The 25,830-nt window shown below is 48.7% G+C and overlaps 1 protein-coding gene across 27 annotated transcripts in view; it reads left to right on the top strand.

Moving 5' to 3' along the window:
* PITPNM2 (phosphatidylinositol transfer protein membrane associated 2) overlaps positions 1 to 25,830 on the top strand; it is a 167,983-nt gene that overhangs the window by 91,782 nt on the left and 50,371 nt on the right. For all 27 annotated transcript variants that reach the window (XR_008492736.2, XR_008492735.2, XR_008492737.2 and 24 more), the window contains one exon: positions 24,521 to 24,693. Coding sequence is in view for 23 of the 27 variants with exons in the window: in XM_063647165.1 (XP_063503235.1) it covers positions 24,616 to 24,693 (78 nt within the window). In the remaining 4 variants the exon portion in view is untranslated. The remainder of the gene's footprint in view (positions 1 to 24,520; positions 24,694 to 25,830) is intronic.

Genomic DNA, 25,830 nt, shown 5'->3' with positions numbered 1-25,830 from the left:
TCAGGCATACACCAGACTCTGGGCCCTTTCTTAGGCTCTGCCTTGTCCCTGCTGTGCTACAAGCTCACCATTTATTTCCTGCTCTGTGGCCCTCAAGCCAGTCCTGTGTGCAGCCTGGGTGGAGCTCCCAGCCTCCCACTGTCCAAGAGAGAAGCTCAGATGGTATGAAAACGAATCAGTCAAGCTTGTTCTGGGGAAGAAGTGGGCCTCCACCCTTCTGGGGGCATTAGTGGGTGTGTGTGGCCAGGTGCTAAAGGGCCAGAAGGTGATAAAGCTGGGACAGTACTCCTGACTGCAGAGAGTACAGACCCAGCCCTGGAAGTGAAGTCACAGAGCCTTGTGGGCATCTGGCTTCCCAGGCAGATTCCTCCCTGACCTTCTCTGGGTGCTCTGCCCCACATCCAAGACGTTTTACCAAATTCAGGCTAAGTGGCTCAGTGCTGCTATGGAAAGGGGCAGGGGCTGAGCCACACAGGAGGTGACTGGTTGACTCACTGCTCTCCAGATGGCCCTTGGAAGAGCCCCCAGAAAAGGTCCCATGCTTCTGAGCTCCTCCTCTCTGATTGTTTGGAAACACATGGGCTCTTCAGCCTGTGATATCCTTGTTTGGCCTTCTCCCTGCCTGGTTCTCTCCCTGCCCAGATGCTGACCTCTGCCCCCACAGCTGTGCCTCCCCTAAGTACTTATGGAGATCTGTAGAGCACCTCACTGTGGGCTTGGCCCTGAGGATGCAGAAATGAAGCAGATGTGGGTGCTGCCCTGAGCTTCATGGTTTGGGGACAGACAGTGGGAATGGGGTGTGGTGGGAGCTGGGGCTGAGGTGCTCTCAGTGCACCTGGGCACTCAGCTTTGCCCAGACTCAGCTTTGCCCAGAGTAGTCTCGGAGGGCTCCTCAGAGTGAGTGCTGTGTAAGCTGATTCTTAATAGACACTTCGGGAATTTTCCAGGTGGACCCCGTGGGAAAGGGCTTTTTCCACAAAAGAACCAGCAGGGGTGAATTGAGCACTTAAGCAAATGCCTCAGGCAACAGTTACCAGCTTCTGCAGCGCTTGGGGCCTTGAGCAAATGCCTCAGGCAACAGTTACCAGCTTCTGCAGCGCTTGGGGCTGAGGTGTAAAAGGCAGGTGCTGCTCTTGAGGGCTTTGGAGCTGAGGACTGCAAACAGGGAACAGCAAGAATGACAGCAGGGAACAGCAAGAATGACAGCAAGGAACAGCAGGTTGTTGGGAACAGCAGGTAGTTGGGAACAGCAAGAATGGTGGAGTGAGAGAGGCCCTGGAGAGGCTGTGGGTGGGGCACGATGGCTTCCAGTGACATTCTGGGGAGCTGGCAAACATGGTTGCATCTGCATTGGGAAGATGTCCTCTAATGGTTTCTAGAAGGAGGATTTCAGAGGAACCAAACTGGAAACAGAGACCAATTAAAAGGCTGTCTCTGACACCCAGGGAGTGCTGGTGAGGGCCAGAATCAAAAAGGATGGAGGCAGAAGGCAAATTAGAGAGAGACATAGCAGGTGTTCTTCCCATGGCTCAGCCATGGGTGACTTGGAATTCTCGGGGAGGGGACCCCGTGGTGGCATTGGAGACGGAGACCTGGTATACACCCTGACCTCCTCCCTGGCAGCCCTACAACCTTGGCTGAATTGTCTGATCTCACCTGGCCTTGGTTTATCCTTCCGACAAAATGCCCAAAAAGAAGAAGCGAAGAACATGGGTTCGTAAGTACTTTGAAGAGTAAAAGGTCAGGGGATGAAGGCATAGTTTGTTTTTTGCTGCCTAGTGGCCCAGAGAGGAGGTAGCACCTGTCAGGTGTACAGGAGGGGTCCCCGGGACTTGGGGTCCAGCTGGCACGGAGGGTCACATTCCAACCTCTGGATCCCTTGGGTCTGCAAAAGGGTTCCAGTTCCCCTCTCCAACTCTGAGAGCGGCTGCACCTGATTCCCCCAGGGCCTTGGCTGTACCTCCTCCTCTGTGGTTAATAATTCAGGACAAGCCAGATGGCTCTGCTTTCCCCCTCCTTCTGTCCCATAGCCTCCTAGGGCTAGTTCCTCAACTAGGGGTGGGCGTCGGGGTGGGGAGCCCAGGAGGCTCAGCCGCTTGTAACTCAGATGAACTGTCACCACCAGAGCCTGCAGCCTCTATGCGCCCTGGGGCTTCAGGTTCTGGCCAGGCGCCCCAGTTTCAGAGTCCATAGGCCCATCGCCTGGGGAAGTGGAGAGAGTCCTTAGAAACCACAGGTCTTGCCTCCCGCCCAGCTCTGATTTCAGATGCGGTCTTGTCTAGGGCACTTTGTAAATACTTGTAGGGTGAGGAGACCAATGGTACCATTTGCACTCTCAGAAACATTCTTTCCTTACTTCTTCTGAATGTTCCTGTTAGGAAGAAATTCTTTTTGTTTGTTTTTGAATTTAAAATTTTTTTTTTTTTTTTTTGAGACGGAGTTTTGCTCTTGTTGCCCAGGCTGGAGTGCAATGGTGTGATCTCGGCTCACTGTAACTTCTGCCTCCCGGGTTCAAGCGATTCTCCTGCCTCAGCCTCCTGAGTAGTTGGGATTACAGGCATGCGCCACCACACCTAGCTAATTTTGTATTTTTAGTAGAGATGGGGTTTCTCCATGTTGGTCAGGCTGGTCTTGAACTCCCAACCTCAGGTGATCCACCTGCCTCGGCCTCCCAAAGTGCTGGGATTGCAGGCGTGAACCACCACGCCTGGCCTGAATTTAGATTTTTAACCTGAAGTTGCCCTGAATATATGCTCCCCGGTTAGGAAGGAATTCTCACACACACTCAGACGCGCTTTTCTCTTTCACATTTGGGATCCGAGGCTTCTGAGTACTCTGACTTGTCCAAGGCTGAGCAGCAGATCGGTGGCCTCTACTCCCAGTTCACACCTGCTTGGTTCCCATTCAAGGCCAGGGGCTAGACCTCAGTGAAGTGCCACCTCCTGGGTCTGCAAAGTCCTGCAGGGACCTGGCAGGGTGTCCCCATTCTCTGTGATTCTTAGCACCCATCTTGATAGGATCTTGGTCACAGGACCCCTGATTGGGCTGGGTATGGAGAGAGCCAGGCCCTGAGGCTATCCCAGCCCCTGGCCCGGGGCCTCCTGGGAGAGGACAGGGACAGTGTCCAGTGTCACCCAGTGCAGGGAGAGCCTTTCTTTGTCAACCCAGGAGGGCTTGTTAGAAGAAGAGGGCCGGGCAGCTCAGCTCTTTCCCTCTTCATGTCCGTCAGCAGGAGGCCACTCCTGGCTCTGAGCCTCCTGGAGTTGGCAAGAGCTGCTGACCGAGAACCTGACCCAGGCCCATGAAGAAGGCAGTGTCCAGGGCGAGCCAGCACAGTGGCCGTCCACATACCTGTATGCTAAGGTGAAGCCGTCGCAGTGAGAAGCTGGTGCAGAACATTTTGGGGCAGCTCTAAATAGAAAAGGATTTTGTCTCCCAGGCAACATGGACATGAGACATAAGCCTACACGCCTCCATGTAGGCTCCCAGACTGCCTGAAAGCTCCGGCTAAGTTCTCTAGAGCGCTCAGGTGATAGCTCTTCTTCTCAGACGAGTACACTGAGGCCACTGTCATGCCAGACATGTAAGTGGCCAAGCTTGGCCTGACGCTGCAGTCACTTTCCACTGACCTGCAGCTGTGACTCATCACCACTGCCTTGACCTCACGGCCAGAGCCTGGAACTCAAGCTTCAGGGCCGCTAAGAGTGAACTCAAGGAAGCCCAGCTGGGCTTGGGACTGGGCAGTGTTCTAGGATCCAGGTGGAGCAGAGGTGAGATTAACACCACAGGAAAGAACCCCAGGGAGAGGCGGAGGCAGGACATTGGCTGGTGGAGTGTGAACACATCATAAAAAGGTGCCACTCTATTTCTTTTCATCGTGCTTTCACTAACATCTTGCAGGTGTGTGTGTGTGTGTGTGTGTCTTCAAACTATCATATTAGTATATTGGGGATGCTTTTATGGAGGGGGCTTGTGGGGAGTCACCATTCCCTCTGCCCTGTGTGCTTCTGCTGGGGAAGGGAGCAAGATGTGGGTGGCTTAAGAGAGCCTGGCAAGAAGAAGAATTCTCACCCAGAATCTGTTGAAAGGATCTGGTTTTGAAGCTGAATGGAAGATCCCATAGCCTGAGCTACCCTCACAGTGGTCCAGAAACATGTGAATCTGAGCCAAGTCTACTGATGTGTGATTAATTTACAAATAGGCGTGCAGAGCAGAACGGTTTGTACACAGGAGCCTGCTGTTCCTACAAAGCTGCATCAAGATGTCACTGAGTTGGGTTTTATTTTAGTTCCAAGTATTGTGTCTGTTTAGCACCCAGCCAGCATGGTGCCGTGTGCACGCTGGGCAGGCTGAGCTGGTGGCGTTTACTGCTTCCTAGATGGGAGAAGCCTTTGAGGTAGTTCCAGGCCCCATGTGCTGGGCCCAGAGCAACTCCTCAGATTCACAGAAAGAGCTCATATTTCATGGGTGGTCATTTGGCAGAAAGACTCTGCACATGATGAAAGGGTGGCACATTGGGAACACTGGACTTTATGTCGAGCTGCATCTGCCCTTTACCCCAACCAGCTGCAGCGTCTTTCCCCTGACCGGATTCACACCACGTCTTCTGTGGACTCAGAGGACAGACTTTGATATTTCAGAACCATCATACAAAGAGAAAACACCTTAACTTATTTGGAGTTTTCAACCATTTTTTGACCTTGGGGTAAAGTGAAATGTACTTCCTTTTCTTTTCTTTTTTTTTTTTTTTTTTTTGAGACTGGGTTTTGCTCTCTCGCCCAGGCTGGAGTGCTGTGGTGTGATCTTAGCCCACTTCAACCTCTGCTCCCGGATGCAATTGATTCTCCTGCCTCAGCCTCCTGAATAGCTGGAACTACAAGCGTACCCCACCATGCCGGGCTAATTTTTGTATTTTTAGTAGAGATGGGTTTTCACCATGTTGTCCAGGCTGATCTTAAACTCCTGACCTCAGGTGATCCTGTCGCCTTGGCCTCCCAAAGTGCTGGGATTACAGGCATAAGCCACCATACCTGAGCATAAATGTATCTTTCTGCCCTTCAGGAGGAAAGGGTTTGCTCAGCAAGTGAATAACATGCAGAAGGTCAAAGCAAGATGTATCATCCTACTCTTAGTCAGGACCTTTCTGAGTGCAACAGAAATCCAGTTTGAACTCAGGCAAAAAGGAGACCTAATTGGAATGCTCATGTTCACCATCCGTGGAAGGACAGCAACTGCTGGAGCCCAGGATTCTCTTGGACTGCATGGAAGAGGACACAGCTGCCAACAGCTTCCCTGCCTTTGCCACCAGTGAAGGATTGACCCACATTCTCTCTTTGACCCCAAGTTTAAAAAAGAAAATACCTGGGAAGTGTAAGCAGGAGTGAGATCATGGCTGCAGATTGAGGACATGCTCCAAATCCCTAAATCTGATAGAACAAATATTATTAAAAACCCATATCCATGCAGGCAAAGAAATGCCTTTAGGGGCTAAGAAATCATGCAGAATCCTGAAAAGGTGTAGTGAAAATGGGATTCAACTGAAAAAGGAAACAATAGCCAAGATTGTACCCAGGAGGTAGAGAGGTTTCTAGGTGTGGATCGCTTGAGCCCAAGAGTGTGAGGCTGCAGTGAGCTATGATTGTGCCACTACACTCCAGTCTGGGCGACAGAGTGTAAGACCCTGTCCCTAGGATAAAAAATAAAAATAAAAAATTATAAATAAATAAATTGATGATATAGCAAGTGAAAAATGACAGATATAGAGTGAATAATGTAGAGTTTTTAAAATCCAGGATAGATGTTTTATTATACACACAAACCTACATAAGTGATAAAATTATATGGAACTTAATACATACACACACTGCACACACAAATAAATACAAGTAAAACTGGCAAATCTGACTGAAGTCTATAGAGTGTATCAATGTCAATATCCTGATAGTAATATTGTAGTTTTATAAGATGTCACCGCCTGTAATCCCAGCACTTTGGGAGGCTGAGGCGGGCAGATCACCTGAGGTCGGGAGCTCGAGACCAGCCTGACCAACATGCAGAAACCCCATCTCTACTAAAAAATATAAAATAAGCTGGGCGTGGTGGCGCATGCCTATAATCCTAGCTACTCAGGAGGCCGAGGCAGGAGAATCACTTGAACCCAGGAGGTGGAGGTTTTGGTGAGCCAAGATCACGCCATTGCACTCCAGCCTGGGCAACAAGAGCAAAACTCCGTCTCAAAAAAAAAAAAAAAAAAGACGTCACTATTGGGGGACACTGGGCAAAGTATACGAGGGATCTCTCTGTGTTATTGTTTACAGCCACATGTGAATTTACAATTATCAATAAAAATTTCAATAGAAAAATCTCTTGAGAGTAACAGATTAGTTACAAAAATCTAAATAACTGTTAGTTTAAATGGTGATGTCAAAATGAAAATTTTAAATGACCGTGTTTGAACTAAATGGCAGTAAGAACACTGCATGTAAAAACCTATGGGATGAAGCCAAATCAGTACTCAAAGGAAAATATATAGCCCTAAATTCATTTATTCAGAGACAAGTCAAGTTAAAAATTATTGAACTCAGCTTTCAATTCAAGAAGCTAGAAAAATAAATAAATTCAAAGGGTTTAAAAAGGGCCAGGCAAGGTGGCTTACACCTGTAATCCCAGCACTTTGGGAGGCTGAGGTAGGAGGATTCCTTGAGGCCAGGAGTTGGAGACTAGCCCTGGCAACATAGCGAGACCCTGTCTCTACAAAAAATAAAAAATTAGCCAGGTGTGGTGTGATGGTGCACACCTGTAGTCCTAGCTACTTGGGAGGCTGAAGGGGGAGGGTTGCTTGAACTCAGGAGGTTGAGGCTGCTGTGAGCTGTGATGGTGACATTGCACCCCAGCTGGGGTGCAGAGTTAAAAAATAAATAATGTAAAAATAAATGTTACAACTCTTTTACAAGGAACCCTGTTACCAAAATCAAAGGAGAACTCAGTAACTCAACAAAACTACAGGCTGGTTTCACTTAAAAAAAAAAAAATTAAATTAAATATTAGCAAATTTCATTCAACTGAATGTATTATTACAGCATGACCAAATAGGATTTATTCCAAGAATGGAAGGGAGATTCAAGAGTAGAAAAGAATTTTCATCTAATTTATTATATTGGCTGTTTTAAAATTTTATTTTGTTTTGTTATTGATTGAGACAAGGCTCTTGCTCTGTCACTCTAGCTGGAGTGCAGTTGTGTGATCATGGCTCATGCAGCCTTGATATCCTGGGTTCAAATGAACTTCCAACCTCAGCTTCCCAAGTAGCTAGGATTACAGGCTTGTGCCACCATGCCCAACTAATTTTTTAAATTTTTTGTAGAGATGAGGTCTCCCTATGTTGCTCAGGCTGATCTTAAACTCCTGGCCTCAAGAAATCCACCAGCCTTGCTAACACCTTCATTTCAGACTTCTGGCCTCCAGAACTATAAGAGAATAAATTTATTTTGTTTAAAGCCACTCAGTTTGTGGCACTTTGTGATGGTTGCCCTAGGAAACAAACAAACCTGCTGTCTATTCTGGGGTAAGAATAGAATGGAAAAACTAGGCCGGGCACCATGGCTCACACTGTAATTCCAGCACTCTGGGAGGCCGAGGCAGGCAGATCATCTGAGGTCAGGAGTTCAAGACCAGCCTGGCCAACATGGTGAAACCGGGTCTCTACTAAAAATACAAAAAAAAAAAAAAAAAATTAACCGGGCATGGTGGTATACGCCTGTAATCTCAGCTACCCGAGAGGCTGAGGCAGGAGACTTGCTTGAATCCGGGAGGCAGAGGTTGCAATGAGCCGAGATGGCGCCACGGCACTCCAGCATGGGCAACAGAGTGAGACTGTCTCAAAAAAAAAAAGAATAGAATGGAAAAACGAGAAAGGTGAACTTACATGACCTGCTGGTTCACACTAACCTCTACCTGAGAATTTAGAGTGATCGCAGATGGGTATTAACCCAGGCATTTGCTGGAGCAAATATAGCCCTCCCTGGAAAAACAGACCCTCATCCTAAGCCTCAAAAGAATTTCTACAAATATCTTCCACAGAAAATGAGCAGTTCTTAGTCAAAAATAACTGAGTACAAGAGGAGATAAAGCACTAAGAGCCAGAGCCAGCACGAACAATTTACAGCAGAAACAGACTCTGGAGACTTCAGATGCTGCAATATTTAAGCATAGCCAATAAAATAACTGTTCGGTGCATTTAAATAAATAAAAAGCAAAGTTGAGAATATGTGCAGGGAATTAAAAGCTCTAAAGAATGATGAAGCAGATTTGAACAACGGAACAGAACTTTAAGTCAAACGTGGAGAAATCCAGAATACAACACTGGAAGAAAAGGAAGCTGCAGAGAGGATAAGACACATACGTGGAGAAAGTCTAACATTTATCTAATTAGAGAGCCAGAAAGAGAAGAGAGAAATAGAACAAAGTCTATGTAAGTGGGATTCAGCCCTTAAAAGGTGGCTAATACTTCTGTCTAGTCCTGGGCTTAGTGCTTGATTTCAGCCCAGCCAGTCAAGTGGCTCACGAAATAGATGCCAAACCCTTTGCCTTGACTCCTCCCCAATCTTGGTCATTTCTTCCTGCAAGAGGGGTATCAACGAGCAATTCCTGAGAACTGAGAGGCCTAGGACAAGGTGTCAGTGAGGGGTGGGACTTGAGGATATTGAAGACATCGCGCAAAATCATGCAAGGTCCTTTCCCTGCACTTCCTAATTCAAGGGAGTGTCATTCGTATTGTAGTATATGAGAATGGCATCACTTGGAGTTGGACAGTGCATAGCCTGTGCAACTGAATGCAGCAACCCAGCTATCTCTGATGCCTTTTCTGCCCAAGTTATGTGCCCATGGGGCTTTCCAAATTTGACCAGTGGTTTTTTCCTTTGTGTTTCGTTTCCTCCCTGTTTCCCTCCCTGGAGAAGGATGAGATCTGTCATCGGCTGGAGGATTTTATGGCATGATGAAGGGAAGCTAATAGCTCTGTAAAGAAGAGCCAGTTACCTGGGAAACTTTCCAGGCATGTTGTGTTTCTGGCAACGCTGGGAGGCTGGACTGTAAAGGCCACACTGCTCACAATGCTATGGAGCAAGGCCTGGGTGAAGTTGTACAGACACGTGAATGTGCCTGTCCCCACCTCCCCTAAGGACACTGGCTGGGCCCTTCGTTGTCCTCTAGGTCCTCTGGCTCTGCCTGCTTGCTCCCTTCTGAGTCGAGCATTTGGACCTAGTTATTGGTGACCTAAGACGCCTGGGTTTCCTGCTCACCTAGGAGTATAGTAGATCAGGCCTGGGTCACAGCCCAGGAGATACAGAGTCTGGTACCATTCTGCCCTGACTCACCGTATGGCCTTGTCAAATGACTCAGTCCCCCTGGGCTTTTGTCTTCCCATCTTGCCCTGACTGCTTCTGAGCATTGAGTTGTTCTCATTGCCCTCATTGCTTCTGAGCGAGATTGTTGTGGCAGAGTGTTTATAAACTGAGCTGCACTGAGTGTGTCTGAGAGGAGGTGGTAGTTATACTAAGGGCATTTGGGCCACCTGGCATTGCCATGTCTCATTCAGGGCCCAGCTTGCCTCTCCCAAACCTGCCCATCAGAAAGGGCTGAGATGACTTCAGATACCCCTACCTCCAGCCCACACCATGGGCAGCAACATCCAGTTGTCCTGTTTGACATTTATGCCCTGCACATGCTCTTGAGGAGGGCAAGTCTGGCTCCATGAAAAGTCTGAGTCACAGACGCTGTCAAGAAACAGGGACATGGCAGGGAGCGTGCACTATTCTTGGAGAATCTTAGCTGCGCTAAGGAACAGCTAACAGAGCAGTTTGTAATTAGCACTTTGGCTGCTTGGCAGCGGCGTTATCTGCCTGTAGAGGGGTTTTTTGTGAACATTTGCCAATTACCCTTCTTGAGTACCTACTAAGTGCCAGGGCCTGGCTGCCTAGCACCTGCTGTGAATGGAGAGACAAATGAAAGGTGTTATCTTTTTTTCTTTTGTTCAGGCACCATTCTAGGATTATCTACTGGGATTATGGCAACAAATAAGACAGACAAGTTCCCTGCCCTCCTGTCACCTGTGCTGGGATGGAGGGAGGCAGTCTTCAAGTACACAAATCAGATCATTGCAAAGTGTGGCAATGGGACTGAACTGGGCAGGAGAGGAAAGCTACACTGCAGAAGGGACAGGGAGGGCATGGCATTTGTGCCCAGACCTGGTTGATGCCAGGGAGTGAGGGAGCAGCTGTTCCTTGGCGTGGGGAATGGGTGCTTCCTGGGCATGGCAGCAGCTGGAATGGAGAGCTAACATAGTGAGTTCCTAGCAAAGCAAGCAGCCATGTGGCTGGAGAGTGGTGATGGAGGAGCTGTGGCTCATGAGCAGGCAGACAGGGCACACGGGATCTTACAGACCTGGAAGCTGGAAGTAAACGGAGCTAAGGGATGCACAAAGTTCTGTGGGTGAGAGACAGGATCGGGAGGAGACAAGGCAGGGTGAAGGGCGTCCTAGGTACGGAACCCTCCTGGACAAGCACACTTGGGAGCTGCTGTCAGGTCCCTCTGGTTATGGAACCCTCAGGCAGCACCTGGCTTCTCCACTGTGGCTCCTGTCAGAGCTTTTGTAGGAGGGGTGTGTGTGTGTGTGTGTGTGTGTGTGTGTTTTAGAGACAGGGTCTTGCTCTGTCACCCAGGCTGGAGTGCAGTGGCACAATCATAGCTCAGTGTAGCCTCAAACTCCTGGGCTCAAGAGATCCTCCAGCCTCAGCCTTCTGAGTAGCTGGGACTAGAGGTACATGCCACCGTGCTGGGCTAATTTTATTATTTTTTGTAGAAATGGGGTCTCACTATGTTGCCCAGGCTGGTCTCAAACTCCTGGCCTCCAGTGATCCTCCTGTATCAGCCTCCCAAAATGCTGGGATTATATGCATGAGCCACTGTGCCTGGCCCCATGTTGACCATTTTTAAGCATACAGTTCTGTGACATTAAGGACATTCACACTGTTATACAACCATAACCACCATCCATCTCCAGGACTTTTTCATCTTCCCAAACTAAACTCTGTCCTCACACTAACTACCCATTCTCCTTTCCCCAAGTCCCTAGCACCCACCATTCTACTTTCTGTCTCTATGAATTTGACTACTCTAGGGACTTCCTGTAAGTGGAGTCATGCAGTATTTGTCCTTTTGTGTCTGGTTTATTTCACTTTGCTTAATGTCTTCAGAGTTCATCTATGTTGTAGCATGTGTCAGAATGTCCTTCCTTTTTGAGGCTGAATAATATTTCCCATCAGGTTCCCCCTACCCTTTTTTTCTCATTAGGTTTTGATGACTCATGTGATGTCTGTCTGTCTCTTTTTTTTTTTGAGACAGAGTCTCGCTCTGTTGCCCAGGCTGGAGTACAGTTGTGCAATCTCGGCTCACTGCAACCTCCACCTCCTGGGTTCAAGTGATTGTCCTGCCTCAGCCTCTTGGGTAGCTGAGACTACAAGTGTGCACCACAATGCCTGGCTATTTTTTGTATTTTTAGTAGATACGGGGTTTCACCACGTTGGCCAGGATGGTCTCGATCTTCTGACCTCATGATCTGCCCGCCTCAGCCTCCCAAAGTGCTGGGATTACAGGCCTGAGCCATTGCACCTGGCTAATTCTGTCTCTTTTTGAGGCTAAATAGTATTTCCCATCAGGTTCCCCCCACCCTTTTTTTTCTCATTGGGTTTTGATAACTCATGTGATGTCTGTCTCCCCTGGAGCCTGGAGGCTCCCTGAGGCCTGTCTTGGTCCCCTGTATCCTTAGCACCCATCATAGAACCTGGACCCTAAGAGGTGCTTAATGAACATTTGTTAGGTGCATGGAGTTCAGAGTGACTAGAATTCTTACTGAAAGGGGGGTGGTTGGCATTGGGATGACAATATTAAAGACTTTATTTGCCAGACTGTAGAGCTTTGGCTTCTATGCAAATGTTTCTGTTGATCCAAGCCACCTATGGGACTTGTTAAAAATTCTTATTCCCAGGTCTTTCCCTTGGCAATGCAGCTGATTTGGGCTGGAACCAAGACGCCTGTATTTTGAAAGAGATACCAACCTTTATTTCCTAGATCATTTAAGAACATTAGAATAAAAACAAGTAACCACTCTCTGATAACGTTTAAGTGGGGCTTTCCCTCAGCCAGAAGGTTTGTACTTCCTACAAAATATTCTGAAAGAAAAAACCAGAAATTGTTTCTCTAAATCATGCATCCTTATTAAAAAGCATTAAAGCAGCTCTGTTAGCTTGTGTTGTATCCAGAGTCAGGTGCAGCCACCGTTCACACATCAATACATAGCTGAGGCCTGGAATATACTACTTAAATTTTGGGGGCTTTCATTTCTTCCAAAAATGGGGGCATTGTTACCTTTTCCACCTTGGGAGATCATTCTGAAGAAGCAAGAATAAAAAGGCTAAAAGAATTTGTAAGTCATAAAATGCTATTATCAATGCTAGGGGTACATATGTATATAAATTGATTTAAGTATAGAAGATGATGGTTCAATTCTTAAGCTATTTACTATCCTGGCTGTACAGTAGGATACACTTGACTCCATCACTTACTGAGTAATAGGGGCAAGGTACCATAATGACACAAAGCCCTGGGTCTCCTTAGTTATAAAAATGGGGCTAATAGCCTTGCAGCACAATATTATTCAGTTATAAAAAGCAATGAAGTTCTCGCGATGCTACGACATGAACCTCAAAAACATGATGCCAAGTGAAAAAGCCCAGACACAGAAAGCACATATTGTATGACTCCACCAATAGGAAATGTCCAGAATAGGCAAATCCATCAAAACAGAAAGCAGCTTAGTGGGTGCCAGGGGCTGGGGCAATGGGAAGTGACTGCTTAATGAGCTTAATGAGAAATGGGCTTTCTTTTGGGGTGAGGAAAATGTTCTGGAATTAGATAGGGGTGATGGTTGCACAACTCTGTGAGTATACTAAAAACCACTTTAAAGGGCTGAATTACATGGCATGTGAATTATATCACAATAAAATACTTAAATAAGTGGGGACAATACATCTAACTCGGGGGGAGTTGTGAGGATTAAGTCACTTACAACGTATTAATAGAGCCCAAGCGCGTAAAACCATGGGCCAGATTTATAAATCAAGGAGCAAGAAGAACAGTCTGGTTGCCAGATGTGCCCGCCAGAGGGTGGGGGCTGTTGGGATGTGGGGTCTGATGAGACCCTGACACCATTTACAGGAGGGGGCCATTCACACTGGGAATGCCTTCAGGAAAGGCAGGACTGGGCAGACTGTGTATTTTCTCCTACACCCTCCTCCTCACAGGATGCATGAAGGATGAGGGGCCAGGGTCCGGGTGGGGACTAAGTCTCTGACTGTTCAGCTGCTCTGGCATCTGTGTCTTTAAGGAGTTGACTGTTGTAATGTGGCAAGTTTGGGAAACCGTGTCTTAGGCAACACAGAGAGCTGTGGGCAATTACTCTGAGCTAAAGGGCTGTGACACCCTCGCTGGGACACCCAGGGATGGCTGGGTCTGTACCCCACTCAGCCATAGCTATTGCAGAAGGAGCCACGGGGGCTCAGAGTGGTGGGCTGGTACGCCTTTGGTACCATGAGTAGGGTGGGCTTAAGGAGACAGGACTAGGGACACTGGCTACTGACACTGGCTACTGAGACTCCAGCATGGCGTTGGTGCCTCTCTGGACTTGAGGTTAGCCCCACAGCACTCCTTGCAGGCTGCACAATACCAGCTGTTGTTTTGGAACAACAAAAATTCATAATTTGCAGCTGATAACTAACAGGCACCCAAGTAAGTTGGCTGAGAGCCTCAGTGCTGGAATCTTGCACATGGTGGGCTCCAAGTGGAAGTTTATCGGGAGGTATGTTGGCCGAGTAAAGAGGAGAACCTTGTCCAGGGAAAAACTCGATCCCAGGGTTGTGCCCACCTGCTCACAAGCCATGGGGGGGCATCTGCAGCCAACATTCAATCCATTTGTGTTAAATGCAGGAATTAAGGAAAGACTGAATTTGATGAGAATTGTCTGCCGACTTAGCCACAGGGAGGTCATTTGGGACCTTGACCAATATGGTTTCAGTGGAGTGGGGGTGGCCAAAGTGGGTTGGAAAGAGATCAGGAGGTGAGACAAGGGAAACAGCAAGTATAGCTAAGCTTGAGGAGGATTTGCTGTAAAGGGGATCAAAGAAGCGGGATGGTGCCAAGGAGGGGGAGTTGAGGGGGGCTGTGGCGTGTTGTTTTGTTTTGGTTTTGCAGATATATGGGAGCTATAACTTGCATGTTTGAATGCTGATGGTGAATGGGGAGGTCCATTAGGGAGACAAGAGAGGGGAGCATTTCGGGAGAAGGTCCCTGAATGACAAGAGGGCATGGGCCCCAGTGATAGAGAATTGGCCTTCAGTAGGAGCAGAGCTGTCCATGCATTGCAACAGCAGCTAGTGGATTGGTGCAATGGGTTGGTCCATTTGATGATGGGAATTTGAGGAAACAAAGAAGACTGGAGCTAGGCATGGTACACATGCCTGTGGTCCCAGCTACTTAGGAGGCTGAGGCAGGAAGATCACTTGAGCCCAGGAGTTGGAGGCTGCAGTGAGCTAAGATCACGCCACTGTGCTCTATCTAGCCTCGGCAAAGAGTGAGACTCCATCTCCAAAAAAATTAATAATAAAAAAGTAACGAAGACTCAAGATGGAGAGAAGGTATAAAATCAGGAGTGGGAAATAGTGAAGGCACTGAATCACTGAAGTAGGACTGCAGGAGCTGTGCCCTCCTGGGGTGTCCTGTCAGAGTTTTGAAGGCTGGCCCAGAGGAGTAAGCCCTCAGGGGCCTTTGTATTCTCATTATGTGTCTTCTCTGTCATCACAAGGGCTTATCACCAGTTCAGGAGTAACGGGGTGAAAATCTCAGCAGTGCCTCTTATCAACTCTGGTGTCTTGGATGGTTCTGGAAAGCTCTGATTTCCCTGGAGAACTGATCGAGCTGAGTTTTGCTTTGGGACAGGGCTTGCAGCATAGCCAGCTCTCTGCCAACAGGCTCTCAGCCTCTAAGCATCTCACGGGGCCCTCCTTTCTGCATGCCCCAGAAGCTGAGAGCTTTCACTCCTAAAGGACTGGCCATTTCTAAGGCCAATGGCCTCCTGAAAAGCCCTGGCACTTCTTATGTAGGAGGATGGTCTGGGTGCTGCTGCTGAAATGGTGGTGGCCTTGGAGAGGTGACCAGGAGTGAGAAAGGAAGGCCCCTGAGCAAACCCCAGCCTATGATTTTGTAGCCACAGCTTAGACCCTAACTGCTGGGGCCAAGGTCCCCTCTGGGCTTGTTTCTGTTGTCACATCTAAGCCTCCCGTGGCATTTTGTTTAAGGGCCCAGCCTTATTTCAGCCATATTCAGTGTTAAATTAGGGGAGCACCAACCCTAGAGGCCAGTGTGGTGGTGGTAGTAGCTCTGTGACCAGCAGGGTCCCCAGAGGACCGGGGTGGGAGGTGAGTTCCAAATAATTCTCCTTTGTGCCATGCTCATCATCTTGGAGGCTCTGAGTTTCAAGCTTATTTCCTCACATGCACATTTGTGCCCTTTTCCACCCAACTGAGGTCGCTATGCTGATAGCCACAGCCGGGAGGAGGAGTCATAAAAACACGGCTCCCTAGCCTTGCCGCAGTCCTTGAGCAGGATGCGCCCTCTCGGAGCCTGCTCTGTGGTCTGCACCACTGCTTCCCTGGGGCTGTTGTTTGGGTTGAGGCATTACATAGCGATGCCTCATAACTCTAGCATCCCACTCCTGCTCCTGGAGCTGCAGAGCACTGCAGGCCCCACGGTGCCCCCAGGTGGCCGCTGTGCTGTGGGGTCTGGTGACCAACTCCTGCAGTGGCTTGGCAGTTGCCCCAGCTTGGCACTCCAGGTGTACAATGGTGAGATTTATGACTTTCCGTGGGATTTGGGGTAACTGCAGCAGTGCCCAGGGCTTTAAAGCTCTCTGGGACCCCCTCTTCACTGCCCAGGCCAGCGTTAGAGGAAGGAGTCATGTCCTGCTTAAAGGTGTCAAGGAATCTGTGGGGGGCGGGGGTAGGAAGCTGTGTCCTCCTGCTCAAAGTCTCCTTGGTCCTTGCCCTTCCAGCCTGGCCACCCCTGCCTCATGAACCTGAAGCTCTTTCTGTGTCACTTTTCTTCTCTAATGCCTGGGAGTATGTGGCTGGGTGGAGGGAGAAGCTGGGAGTCAGGGTCCTGGTTCCCAACCCAGCTCTCTGCCTGCTTCCTGAGCCTTAGTCTCCTCATTTGTAAGGGGAGGGTTGGCCTGCAGCAGGGTCCTCTGCTTGTTTCTTAGCCCAGAAGTCCTTTCTTCAAAAGAAATCTCTGCTGTAAGCCCAGTGTCTAACACATAAAGGTGGAACTACTCTGGGGCAGGGATTGGACGATTCTGTGGGTCTGTGACCTCTCCTGCTTTCAGCTCCAGGACAGAGAGGCAGCTGATCAGTGCTTACCTCATAACACACACCTGCAGAGTAGCCACGCACTCCTGCAACCCCAGCCCAGGCATAGGGGATGGTTGCTGGACAAAGAACAGCCCCTTATCCCTCTATGCCACCTCCCATTCATCCAGAGCTTTGGGTCCCTGGATACACATAGATGGTTAGGGGAGGTCCGAGGAGCCTTGTCTGGCTGCATCTGGAGAGGAAGTGCTTTTACCATTGCCTGCTTCAGCTCCTGATTGGGAACCAGTAGGTTTGGGAAGCAGAGAGCAGAAGGAAGCTCTCTTAGAGCAAGAGGAGAGGGACTCAAGGGAGGCAGAAGGAGGTTATGGATACCCACAGTCCTGAGTCCCAGGCCCCCAGACCTGCTGGTGGCTCCCTGGCTTCCCACTGCTGCAAAAGCCGGGGCTCCTGCTGGCTTGGCTTGGAGTAGCTTCCAGACTTAATAGCCAGAATGCAGCTGAACTGCGTTTGGATGGATTCCATCCCCTCCTTGACTTTGCACAGCCTCACTCCTAAATTCCGTCTGTGACGTCAGACCCCTGCTAATCATGGAAAAACAGATTAAGTTCTGTAAACTCAATTCTCGTGCTTTCCCTCCCAGTCAGGGTGTCTCATGGCCTCCGCTTAAAGAAGCTGTCCACCTCCCTGCTCGGTCCACCCCCCCTCGTCCTGGGCCAAACCCCAGTAATCCACTTTAAGTCTTCATCACATGCCTCCAGCCTGGCCACCCCTGCCTCATGAACCTGAAGCTCTTTCTGTGTCACTTTTCTCCTCTACTGCCTGGGAGGTTCAGGAAGATCTTTGGGTTCCAGCCTGGGAGGCCCAGCTGGTGCTCTGTGTCTTGGTGGGAAGCCATGCCCTTGATTCTTTGGGTGACATCCCTCACAGCTCTTCTTGGTCGTCTGCCTGTGCCTGGAACCCTGGTCTGGATGCATCCTGCACCTCGCGCCTTGCCCACGGCTGGTCTCTTGCTCCATGGCCTCCCTGAGTGGCCCCACTCTGACATGGTCTGGCCAGGTGTTTACTCAAAGACATCAGTGAACATGGGGCTGGGGGTTCTTTCTAGGGTCATGAATGCCAGGGTCTGGAACTTGAAGACTTTTCTAAGGGCCAGGGCCCAGGTGCCACATTTGAAGCCCAGGGAAGGGTCCCCGTCATCCCTGGAGCAGAGCCGTGTGGGCTGTGCATGTGGGTGACCACCCAGACCCCTTGCCTGGCCTTCCTCCCTGAAGGGCCTCTGGAGATCTGTATGTGTCTTTTTTCCTCTGTCTGTGCCAGGCCCCCAAAAGATGCCCTGCAGACAGCAGTAAAACATAATTCTGTCTAACCCGTCACGACTCCGGCAGAGACGAGATGAAATGTGTGTCTGTCTCGCTTGCACCCAGGCAGCCGGACTGGGTGTAATGAGATTGTCTGAGTGAGGGTTCAGCTTCGGGCCAAGGGGGCTCCAGGGAGAGGCAGACACACAAGTCACACTGCTCTGATACGGGGAGGGTCTGCCGTGCTCCCTGGCCTCAGCTCAACCCGGCAGAAAGTGAGGAGGACCCTATCTCACCCCAGTAGGGCCGTGCCTGGCTGTAAGGCCAACCAGCACCACAGCAGGGCTGCTCCTCCTTCAGACCTAGGTTTATTGTCTGCACCTGGGAGTAGGCAGCCCTACCAGGAAGCCCACAGGCCCTGTGTCTCAGGGACCCGCCTTCCAGACCCTGCTAGGGACAGCAGTGCCACCTTGTTGTTCACTCTTGCTAGTTGAATGCTGGTTGGAACAGGGCTGAGCACTTCATGTGCATCACCTCATTTAATCCACAGACATCCCAGCTGGGCAGGGGTGGTTCTTACCCCCAGAAGACAAAATGAAAGATCAAAGGATTAAGCAATTTGCCCACAGTCACAGCTAAGAGGTGGCAGAAGGTCTAGCTGATTATTTTATTTTAATCACAACACTACCAGCCCTTCTCTGTCTGTTTACACACACACCACTCAAATGCTGCAGCTGCTGCCTTCTGAAACATCAGGTAATAAAGTGCAGGTAAAAGTTACTCACAAATTCCATCCATCTGATGGAACCCTCTCCAGCATTCAGTCAATGTTTATTCCACACTCTTCATCCAAACAGACATATACAGAGTAGTAATAATCTTTTTTTAAAAAAGTATCATGTTCTACATGAATTTTTAAAGTAAAAATTAAATTTAATAATATTTTTTTTAAAAGTATCATGTTCTACATGAATTTTTAAGGTGAAAATTAAATTTAATGTTATTTGACTTTAACCAGACAGATGTATCAATTTTCATGTATCTTAAGTGAAATGGGAGTTGCTAAACTGAGGAAAAAGATTTCTTTATTGTAAGTGATAATAGTCCTAAAAGGTTAAAGGTGAGAGAAAAACTTTTGAAAATAGCTTGACTGAAGTATAATAACATACCATACATATACTCATTTAAAGTATGCAATTAAATGATTTTGGTATATTATTGATTTTTTTAAATTGTGGTAAGTATATATATAACATAAACTTTGCTATTTTAACAGTTTTTAAGTGTACTATTTCATCGCAGTAAGTATATTCACAATGTTGAGCAACCATCACGACTACCACTTCCAAAGCTTTTTTATCACCCAAATAGAAACTCTGTAACTATTAAACAACTACTCCCATTTCCTCCAACCCCAGCCCCTGGTGACCTCTAATCTATTTTCTGAGAGAAAAACTTTTAAAAGGTTAAAGTCGTTAATTTTTTTTTTAATAATAAACTTTATTTATTTTTTGAGATAGGGTCTCACTCTGTTGCCCAGGCTGGAGTGCAGTGGCACCATCTTGGCTCACTGCAACCTCCACCTCCCGGGCTCAAGGGATCCTCCCACCTCAGCCTCCCGAATAGCTGGGACTACAGGCACTCCACCACACTTGGCTAACTTTTGTATTTTTTGTAGAAATGGGGTTTCACCATGTTGCTCAGGCTGGTCTCAAACTCCTGACCTCAAGTGATCTGCCTACCTTGGCCTCCTAAAGTACTGGGATTAAGGTGTGAGCCACCTAAACTATTTTTTTTAAGAGCCGTTTTAGATTCACAGCAAAATTGAGTGGCAAGTATGGAGTTCCCATATGCCCCTTCCCCCACTCTCAGCATCCCACATCAGTGTGCCCTATTTGTTACAGTGAATGAGCCTGCAGTGACATGGCATCGCCCAAAGTCCATAGATTACACAAGGGCTCACTCTTGATGTTGTACTTTCTATGGGTTTGGACAAATGTATGAGGACATGCATCCGCCATTGTAGTATCCCACAGAGTACTTTTACTGCCCTAAAAATCCTCCATTCTCTGCCTGTTCATCTCTCACTAATTTTTCTACCTACTTAATGAACCAAATTCTATGCTATGGAAGTTGAGGAAACTATATTTCTACCTTTGTTCTTCTCCAAATTTGTCTTAGTTGTATGATCATTTGTGTACAGTGTTGAGGTTTTGATATTCAATTCAGTCACATAATTGCCATGATTTCAAAAATATCAATGCCGTGTTCATCAGGATTTCTCCATTTATTACCTCATTTTGACTTATCTTTTTGGTTAGTTAGATTTCAACATCAGATAATTTTTTCTTTTTTTTTGAATTTTATGTATTTATTTATTTTTGAGACAGGGCCTTGCTCTGTGATTCAGGCTGGAGTGCAGTGGCGCAAACATGGCTCACTGCAGCCTTGACCTCCTGTGCTCAAGCCATCCTCTCACCTCATCTCCCCAGGATGCAGCCCAGCCGTGCCAGGGGTGCATGGTGGGAGGCCACTTGATGGAGCCCCATGTTCCTGCCCTGGGGCCTTTGCTCATGCTGTTCCTTCTTACTGGATTGAGTCCTTCTCACACCTACCCTCAGCTCTGCCCTTAGCCTCCCCAAGTGTCTGGATTACAGGCGTCTGCCGCCATGCCCAGCTAATTTTTTTTAAGTGTATGATTTTTTGAAGAGACAGGATCTCACTGTATTGCCCAGGCTGGTCTTGAACTCCTGGGCTCAGGCAATCCTCCTGCCTTGGTTTCCCAAAGTGCTAGGATTATAGGTGTGAGCCACTGTGCCCGGCCAGGTAATTATTTTTTAGATGACTTTAAGGATGTCTAAGCCCCTAAACTCATGCTTCAGAGAGCCCCACCTCATCTCCCCGAGATGCAGCCTGGCCATGCCAGGGGTACATGGTGGGAAGCCACTCAATGGAGCCCCACGTTCCTGCCCTGGGGCCTTTGCTCACGCTGTTCCTTCTTACTGGATTGAGTCCTTCTCACACCTGCCCTCAGCTCTGCCGAGCAGAATCCCATGGATCTCAGAGAGCCTGGCTCCGCCTTCCATGAAGCCTTTCCTGAGACCCCTCTGGACTGAGCGACTTATCTTGTTTTCATGACACTCATGGTAACTCCAGAAGCCAGATAGCATTATCCCCACTTTATATATGGAGAGACCGAGGCTCAGCAGGTACAGGGGCTTTTCCAGGAGGTCACACAGCTGGTAAAGGCATTGTGAGGCTTTGCAGTCAGATCCCAGAGTGAGCTCCAAACTATCACCTCCCACTTTCTGATGCTCTTCCACCATGTGGCTGCTGCCCTTGCACGGTCCTAAGCTTTGCCCCACTCCACCCAGGTGCCAGGAGCCTCCAAGGGGCCTCTGCGCTCTCCAGGTGTGTGTTCCCTCTCTGTCTCTGTCCCTCTGCCTGCACGCAAAAATATCCCAGCGGAGCTGTGGACAGCACCTGTGCAAGTAACAGCTCCCCTGACAGCTTGTCCGTGGGGGAACATCATTAGGTATCTGTTCCAGACACGTGCTCACAGAGCCTCTGAAATCAGAGACGCAAGCCAGTGTCTAGGTGCTGGCTCAGGCTGTGAGATTTCACCCCTGGTTGTTATTTGAGGAGGTGGAGACATTTAAGGAACATGATGAATCTGGCTTAGGGGGTCCTGCCTTGCTAGTGCCTGGTGGGCCTGGAATCTGAGAGGATTGAGAAAGGACAGATTTGCATGGGGATGAGCAGGGCAGGTCATGTACCCTGGAGGGGTTAAGACTCTCAAAGGGCAGAATGCTTAGACTCCTAAGGTTTCTGAAGAACATTTAGAGTCTGTATCTGACCATGTTATTTAGATGACTAAATGAGGCTTGCCCACTCTGGGTCACTGCATTTGCCCCACAGTAAAGGAGCCCCCCCGAGGCCCCACAGAGGCGGAGTGGGTGCCGCACGTCACACAGGTGTATTGCTTCACACCAAGCACTTGCTGTGCCTTCCTAGTTGGGCGATGCTGGGGCTTCAATGAAGAACCATGTGAAGAAGCTTCAGAAACAACCGCCATTGAACTTCAGTTTTCCCTTCTCATCTCCAACCCTAATTTCCTCCAACTTCCCTCAAACATAAAGCTCTCTCTCCTTTATGTATGTAAGTTTCTCAGATCAGGTGCCTGTGCTACCCTCCCAGCCAGCTGGAAGTCCATCCAGGTGTCAGACTTGGGTCCCTTGCTACTTTGGCCGAGCCAGCTCTTGTTTCACACCTCACAGGATAAGGTGCAGCCTGGGGACTGTAGGGCCATTGCTTCTCTCTCCTGTGTCCTCAGCTTCCAGCCAGGTTTGAGGATAGACATGTGGGCCTAGGCGGAGCTGAGTCTGGGAGTATGGGGAAGAACTCCACAGGGCCTCAGGCCCTAAACTTGCAGGTCCCATGGGCTGTTAGCTAGACCCACTGACCTTAAAGAAGGTCAGCAATGGTCTTTTTTCACTTGAGCACAGCCTCTGGGGAGCTTTGGGGTTGATCAGGGATCAGAAAGGTTGGTGGACAGGTTGCAGGAGAGGGGAAGCCCCTCCTAGCAAGAGTCCTTATGGATATAGCAAGGCCTGGGGCCACCCCAAGGAGGGGAACAGGGCAAGGAAACTTCCCAGGGAGAGGGGAGCTAGAGGGGATTTCTGTGTCCAGGTGATGTTGCTCAGCAGCACCGTGGGGAGTCTGGGTCAGAGACCTCCAAGGGGCAGTTGGGATCTGGGATCCAGGGTTATCTTATCTACAGCCAGCAGATGTTGGGTGCAGTTTCTGGGATATATAACTATCTAGGCTCTAATCGGCTAAAAAAGAGCTTCACTTGGACTATATTTAAAGCAACTGGATGTGAGAATTGGGTTCTTTTTTAATAGAGAGGAGGGTCTTGCTATGTTTCCCAGGCTGGTCTTGAGCTTGCTTGGCCTCAAGCAGTCCACCTGCCTTGGCCTCCCATAATGCCAGGATGGATGTGAGAATTTGAATGGGCTTCGGGCTGACGTTCCTACCTGCTGTGAACTAAACAACTGGGAGCTGCTGTTTTAGGCTAACACAAGGGATGGAGCCCCTTTATCAGACCTTTCCTCTCTCTGTCTCTCTCCCTAAGTGGCTTATTTAAGAACTTCTTTTAACCCTGTCTACTGGTATTCCTGAGAGTTCTGGTAAATGTTTTTCTCAACCTTGTTAGCTACCCAGTAATGCTTTAGCACCTGGGTGATGCTCCAGTGCCCGATAGAGAGCCGTGCCCTGGGGAAGTTGCCTGACTGGCCAGGCCCTTGCTTTTATCACTTAGCAGGCATCCTGCCCATGGTCACTGTGAATCCTCCCTGGCTGCTGTCCTTGGAGTAGTCTTGCTAAAATACTACCCTTAGCCGGTTGTGGGTGGCATGCACCTGTAGTCCCAGCTACTCTGGAGGCTGAGGCGGAAGAATAGCTTGAGCCCAGGAGATCAAGGCTGCAGTGAGCTGGGATTGCACCACTGCACTCTAGCCTGGGTGCAGAGTGAGACCTTGTCTCTAAACAATAAATAAATATAAAATTTATTTATCGTCCATCCTGAAAACCTTCACTTGGCTTCATGTTAACAGCATGTGACCTTTGGAGGTGACCAAATGATATTTATGGCAAAGCTTCAGCCATCTGGGGCTTGGGTTTTAAGGGGTGATTTCATTTTCCAGATAACTGAGTAAGCACCTCTTCCAAGCACTAAGTTTTTTTTTTTTTTTTTTTTGAGACGGAGTTTCACTCTTGTCCCCCAGGCTGGAGTGCAGTGGCGCGATCTCAGCTCACTGCAACCTCCGCCTCCTGGGTTCAAGCGATTCTCCTGCCTCAGCCTCCCAAGTAGTTGGGATCACAGGCTCCTGCCACCACCTGCGGCTAATTTTCGTATTTTTAGTAGAGACGAGGTTTCACCATGTTGGCCAGTCTGGTCTTGAACTCTGAACCTCAAGTGATCTGCCTGCCTTGGCCTCCCAAAGTGTTGGGATTACAAATGTGAGCCATTGCGCCTGGCCCAGTTAAAAAAAAAAAAAAAATGTGATTGCTTAGGGGCAAATCTTCATCAAATATATTCTTTGTCACTTAAATAGAGGTTGCTATGAGTACACTCTCTGCTTATCTTGTCTCATCTACTTCCCAGACATAGCCCAATGGAAGGAATAAAATAGATGCCAATAAATGTTTCTTATTGGATTGAACTGAAACCAAACTTTAAATCACTCAGTCTCCCCTTGGGATGTAGTGATGTCATCTGCCCCTAATGGCATGTCTCAGACTGCTGACTTGTGAATGTCTCATGTCTGTGCTGCTTAGTTTTATTTGATCTGCCTGCTTTTCCATGACCAGCTATCATTACTCACTGTGTCAGTACTGGGGAAATAGATGCTGTAGCTTGTTAGGATTGTGAGTAAAACAAGAGCACGGTGTTCTTACCCTGGCCCTTGCTAATGGAGTGACAATTCTTTACTTCCCCGTGACTATTTGTTGATCAGAGAGCTTACACATAGCCTCTCACTTGTCCTTTTAGTAGCTGTTAGCAAACAAGAAAAATAAAGGTTGGAAAGGAGAGAACCTGCTCAATCAAAGTTGCACCGTTGGATCATGCCTGATCAGAGGCCAGAATTCCAGCCTCAGGTCTAGACCGGGCCTTTTCTCTGTGCTATGGTATTCACCAGCCTTTGCAGAAAGTGACTGTTCTGTTCTGTGCTCTCTCTCTCCCAGGAGTCCTTGGTGAATTTTGTCATGATTATTTAAGGAACCTTGCCTAGAAGTCCCAACTTGCAGTTCCCCATCGACGGGAAGGCTTGGACTCCAAGATGATTATAAAGGAATATCGGATTCCTCTGCCAATGACCGTGGAGGAGTACCGCATCGCCCAGCTGTACATGATACAGGTGGGTCGTGGGGCAAGGGTGGGTCATGGGGTGAGGGTGGGTCGCGCCAGCGCACAGACACCACATGTGGGTTAGGTGGAGTTGTGGCCTTCACAGTGCAGTGCCTGCCCCAGAACTTCCTGGTAAGTGTGAATTGTACTGGACCCCTGGCCTCTAGGCACGATGCCAGGCGCACAGGGCACACCATGGGCACGTGGCATCAGATTGCTATCTGGCACTGTGTCCCGCCGCCTACAACGCAAACACTTGCCCTTGCATTCAGCACCATTATCTCCCTGGCCCAGACGTTATCCCTGTGTTTCCCTATGTTTCAGTTTGCCTGGGCTGCCATCAGTAAATACCACAAACTGGGGGCGTAGAGGAACACACTTCCTCACAGTTCTAGAGGCCGGAAGTCCCAGATCAAGGCCTGGCAAGTGTGGTTTCTGGCGAGGTCCCTCTTCCTGGCTTGCACATGGGGGCCTTCTCCCTGTTTCCTAACATGGCAGGGAGCAAGCAGGCTCTGGTGTCTTCTCCTCTTTTTCTTTTTCTCTTCTGTTTTTTATTTGTGTAAATGTATAGGATACAACTGTAATTTTGTTGCATGCACAGATTGGAAAATGGTGCTTGTAGGGTATCTATCACTCAAATACACTGTACTCATTAAGTAATCCCTCATCTTCTACCCTTCCTTTTCTTCTAAGGACACCAGTCCCATTGTGAGGGCCCCACCCATATGATCGCATCTAGCCCTGATTACCACCCAAAGGCCCCATCTCCAAATACCATCACATTGGGGGTCAGACCTTTTGGGGGGGACAAAGACATTCAGTCCATAACACCCCATTCTACAGACAGGAAGGCATATGAGGCCCAGAGATGTTAAATGCCTTGCCAAGGAGCACAGGGCCTGTCTCCTAGCTCCCAGCTCCATGCTTTCCTCACCACCCTGACTGCTTGCAAAAAAGCAGTGTCAGACACGTGGCTCACTTACAGACGCATGCAGGAGTTTGAGGATGACAGGCTCCTTTGACGAGCCAGAGACTCTTGCTTAGGAGACACCTCCAGTCTCCCTACTCAGTGCCTGACCAACCTGGAACATAAGACCTGGCTGCCTCTGGCTGACCCCAGATGGGACCACTGCTCCCACTTGCTGCA

This window comes from Pongo pygmaeus, chromosome 10, assembly GCF_028885625.2.
Source record: "Pongo pygmaeus isolate AG05252 chromosome 10, NHGRI_mPonPyg2-v2.0_pri, whole genome shotgun sequence".
In the NCBI taxonomy this organism is placed as follows: Eukaryota; Metazoa; Chordata; class Mammalia; order Primates; family Hominidae; genus Pongo; species Pongo pygmaeus.
Note: the sequence above shows the minus strand (reverse complement) of the source record. Positions and strands in the feature narration are given on the sequence as shown.